Below are 3722 nucleotides of genomic sequence, written 5' to 3' on the forward strand. Positions count from 1 at the left end.
AAATCAGAGGGGAAACAGAGAGAATTATTTTCTCTGGGAGGAGATGAACCTGCCAGTTTTTAGCTTGTGTTTCTGAGAGCATCTTTTCAGTATCTAGAAGCAAGCCTATAAAGATTCATACCTCCTACTAGATTTGCTAAAATGAGACAGTATTTCTCCTGCAGTCCAAGAGAAACATCTCTCAAGTGTTCAAATCAGACATATGTAACCCAGACCTCCAAACTTTAGTTCTCAGTGCACACACGCACATAAACACACACAAGCATGGTATTTTCCTACCAGCACAGAGCTCAGATTTCATGCTTGGTAAAAGTTTGTCTACCACTGGGCACGGTGGCTCGTGCCTGTAATCCTAGCTACTCAGGAGGCTGAGATCTGACTATCACGGTTCAAAGTCAGCCTGGGCAGAAAAGTCCGTGAGACTCTGATCTCCAATAAACCACTAGAAAACTGGAAGTGGTGCTGTGGCTCAGCGCCTAGGCCCAGAGTTCAAGCCCCACGACTGACAAAAAAAACAAAAACAGAAACAAAAAAAAAAACTCAGGAACAGTGCTGTGCCCTGAGTTCAAGGCCCAGGACCAGCACAAAAATAAATAATACAAAGCAACAGGAAATCTAATCTTCTCATCAAGTACAAAGATGGGACCATGATTCAAATGTCTGTCATGGAAAAAAAATACTTTTCAGGGGAGAAGAGGTTTTTTGTTTTTTTGGGTTTTTTTTTCTGAAAAACTAGATTTACTTTTTCACTTACAAGACATTGGAAACATTTTAGTTTCACTATTTGGCATTATTAGGTTTTCTCTATCTGATTGCTAGCTATTATTCATTTCCTCAGAGAGAGAATAAATTGGTTGCAAATGCAGCCTTGTGTGATACACTTTCTTTGCCAAAGACAACCAGTGCTTCGGAGGCATGAGGATGTTCCTGCACTTGCAGCTGCTAGCTCTTGGAGCTGCCTATGTCTGGGCCATTGATGTGGAAAGTTCCATGCATACACTGGTGAAAGAGACTTTGACTTTGCTTTCTACTCATCGAGCGCTGCTACTAGGCAATGAGGTAATTCTTTATTCCTATAGTTCTATAAAAAAAAGTACGCAGGTAATTGCTTGTGGTAGTTCATTTGCCATGTATAAACAAACATCTGTTATGCATAAGGCAAGTAGGTGCGAGTTAAAGAGTATCTAGTTAGCCAGTTGCCTGGTAGCTCATGCCTATAATCCTAGCTCCTCAGGAGGCTGAGACCTGCGGATTGTGGTTTGAAACTAGCCTGGGCAGAAACATCCCATGAGACTCTTAACTCTAATTAATCACACACAGAAAAAAAAAAAAAGTGGGAAATGGCTCTGTGGCTCAAGTGGTAGAATGCTAGCCTTGAGCCAAAAAAGCTCAGGAACAGTGTCCAGGCCCTAAGTTCAAGCCCCAGGACTGGCACCCCCCCCAAAAAAAAAGGAGTATCTAGTTAATAACTACATTATTAGCAAGCATCAGATTACAATTTATAAAGCACTAGAGTGCTTTAAAAACACGAATATATGTCCTTTCCTTTTCAGACCCAGAGGATTCCTGTTCCTACACATAAAAATGTAAGTCAAATTATGATTCAGTGAAAATGATTGCATGAATAATTTCATATTGTACGCTGTAAGCCATATGTTTATTGATTTGTTTTGTTTGAAATCTCGCTATGTTGTCTCAAGATCCTGGGCTCAAAGTGATCCTCCTACCTCACCCTCGTTAGGAACTGGGCTACAGGCACATGTCAGTACCCTCAGCCAGTCATTAGTTTCATTGGAAGTGTTTAATTTCCTCTACGTCATTTTTTATAGGGGTGGGGGTGAATGTGTGTATTAGGAATAGGACTTGAGTAAGAGGGTACATGCCTGTAACCCTAGCACTTGGGAGGCTGAGGCTGGAGTATGGCACATTCGAAGCCAGCTTGGACTACATAGCAAGACTCTGTCTCAAAATAATGATAAATAAATATTAGGAATAACTTTCAAACAGTAGAATTCATTATGCAACAGCCGGGTGCTGATGGCTCATGCCTGTAATCCTAGCTACTCAGGAGGCTGAGACCTGAGGATCGCAATTCAAAGTCAGTCTGGGCAGGAAAGTCTGTGAGACACTTATCTCCAAATAGCTACCAGAAAACCGGAAGTGGTGCTGTGGCTCAAAGTGGTAGAGCTATAGCCTTGAGCAAAAGAGCTTAGGGATAGCACCCAGGCCCTGAGTTCAAACCCCATAACCGCCCCCCACCCCAAAAGAAATTATCATGCAAGTATTTCAGGCTCTTTGGTGATAGTGCCAGTTTTCTACCTGAAAGTGTCATTATCAGGGTCTTTACAGAATTGCACAGGATGTAAAAGAGTCCAAGATTTTGCTGGTTTGCCTTCCCTTCTTCCTTCTTTCCTTTTCTTCCTTCCTCCCTCCTTCCATCTTTCCCTTCCTCCCTCCCTCCCACCCTCTTTTCCTCCTTCCTTCTTTCTTTTCTTTTTCTTGCTCTATCTTCTTTACTTCCTTTTTTATTCTCATTTCTGAGACACAAACTCAAGGCCTTGCATATACTGGACAAGTCTTTTATCAATAAGCTATACCCCTAGCCCACTCTGATATCTTTCTGAAAGTATTAGTAACTTACGATTCTAGTTTTAGAATCTTGATCAGTAAACATTAAAATATACAATAATTCATTCTGTCAATAATTTCTGCATAGTTATAAATGATTATGATCATATATATTCAAAGATAAAATATACTATTCCATTAATCGGAATAGAATAAAATTACTAGCCTGAATTGCAAAAGAAAATGCTGCTATGAATTAAATTAGTAACACAATTACACCACTGAACATTTTATTTCTGGTTAAGTAGTTTCTTGATATTATTTGTAATACTCCGCATTGATTATATGACTTCATCTACTATTGATATTTTTGTCTCAGTCCAGGTGGTGTGTCATGTGGGAAAAAAAATCGAACACTCTTTGCTGAAGAATTGCTGTAAAGGCCACAAAACAAAGCTTAATTTTTGGAACAATTTTGTTTTCATTTTGTCAAATTTAAATTATATGTGTTTACTGTGTTCAATAGACTGTCTCAAAATATTTCTATGTTGTGGGATATCTAATGTACCAAATGTGCATATATCTTGCTTTATTTGTATTTCTAAAATCTTCCTCATATAGCACCAACTCTGCATTGAGGAAATCTTTCATGGAATAGATACCCTGAAGAATCAAACTGTACATGGAGATGCAGTGCAAAAACTATTCCAAAATTTATCTTTAATAAAGAAACACATCGATCTCCAAAAAGTAAGATGAACAGATATTCCATGGGAACTCTTATTTGTCTGGCTGTGCCCATTTCTATGGAAATTGATACATATGGTGTGTTCTTCACACAGGAGAAATGTGGCGAGGAAAGACGGAGAAGAAAGCAGTTCCTAGATTACCTGCGAGAGTTTCTTGGTGTGATAAGTACCGAGTGGACAATAGAAAACTAAAATAGAGCTGGCTGATTCTAAATGAAGATTCTGGGCATGTTTGAAAATTAGTATTTTAGCTGACACATAAAGACAAAAAATAACAGTGTATTGTATCGTGTGATGCTTTGGTATATGTACACGTTGTGTGAGCCAGGTTAAACAAATCTATTGGTCTGGGATGTAGTTCAGTGGCAAAGCACTTGCCTAGCAAGTGCAACATCCTGGGTTCGA

At 39.2% G+C, this 3722-nt stretch overlaps 1 protein-coding gene across 1 annotated transcript; it reads left to right on the plus strand.

Annotated features, from left to right (window-relative positions):
* The first annotated feature begins 915 nt into the window (after positions 1 to 915).
* On the plus strand, positions 916 to 3509 carry Il5 (interleukin 5). Its single transcript, XM_013033802.1, has 4 exons — positions 916 to 1059; positions 1554 to 1586; positions 3190 to 3318; positions 3411 to 3509. The coding sequence occupies exons 1-4, from the start codon at positions 916 to 918 to the stop codon at positions 3507 to 3509; spliced, it is 405 nt and encodes a 134-aa protein (XP_012889256.1).
* Positions 3510 to 3722: the final 213 nt, after the last annotated feature.

Source organism: Dipodomys ordii, unplaced genomic scaffold (genome assembly GCF_000151885.1).
Source record: "Dipodomys ordii isolate 6190 unplaced genomic scaffold, Dord_2.0 Scaffold177, whole genome shotgun sequence".
Taxonomy (NCBI): Eukaryota; Metazoa; Chordata; class Mammalia; order Rodentia; family Heteromyidae; genus Dipodomys; species Dipodomys ordii.

Coding starts and splice junctions, on each gene's coding strand:
- Il5 (XM_013033802.1), top strand. CDS start 916: ATGAGGATGTTCCTGCACTTGCAGCTGCTAGCTCTTGGAGCTGCCTAT. Junction 1,060..1,553: donor CGCTGCTACTAGGCAATGAG/GTAATTCTTTAT, acceptor TTTCCTTTTCAG/ACCCAGAGGATTCCTGTTCC. Junction 3,319..3,410: donor AACACATCGATCTCCAAAAA/GTAAGATGAACA, acceptor TTCTTCACACAG/GAGAAATGTGGCGAGGAAAG.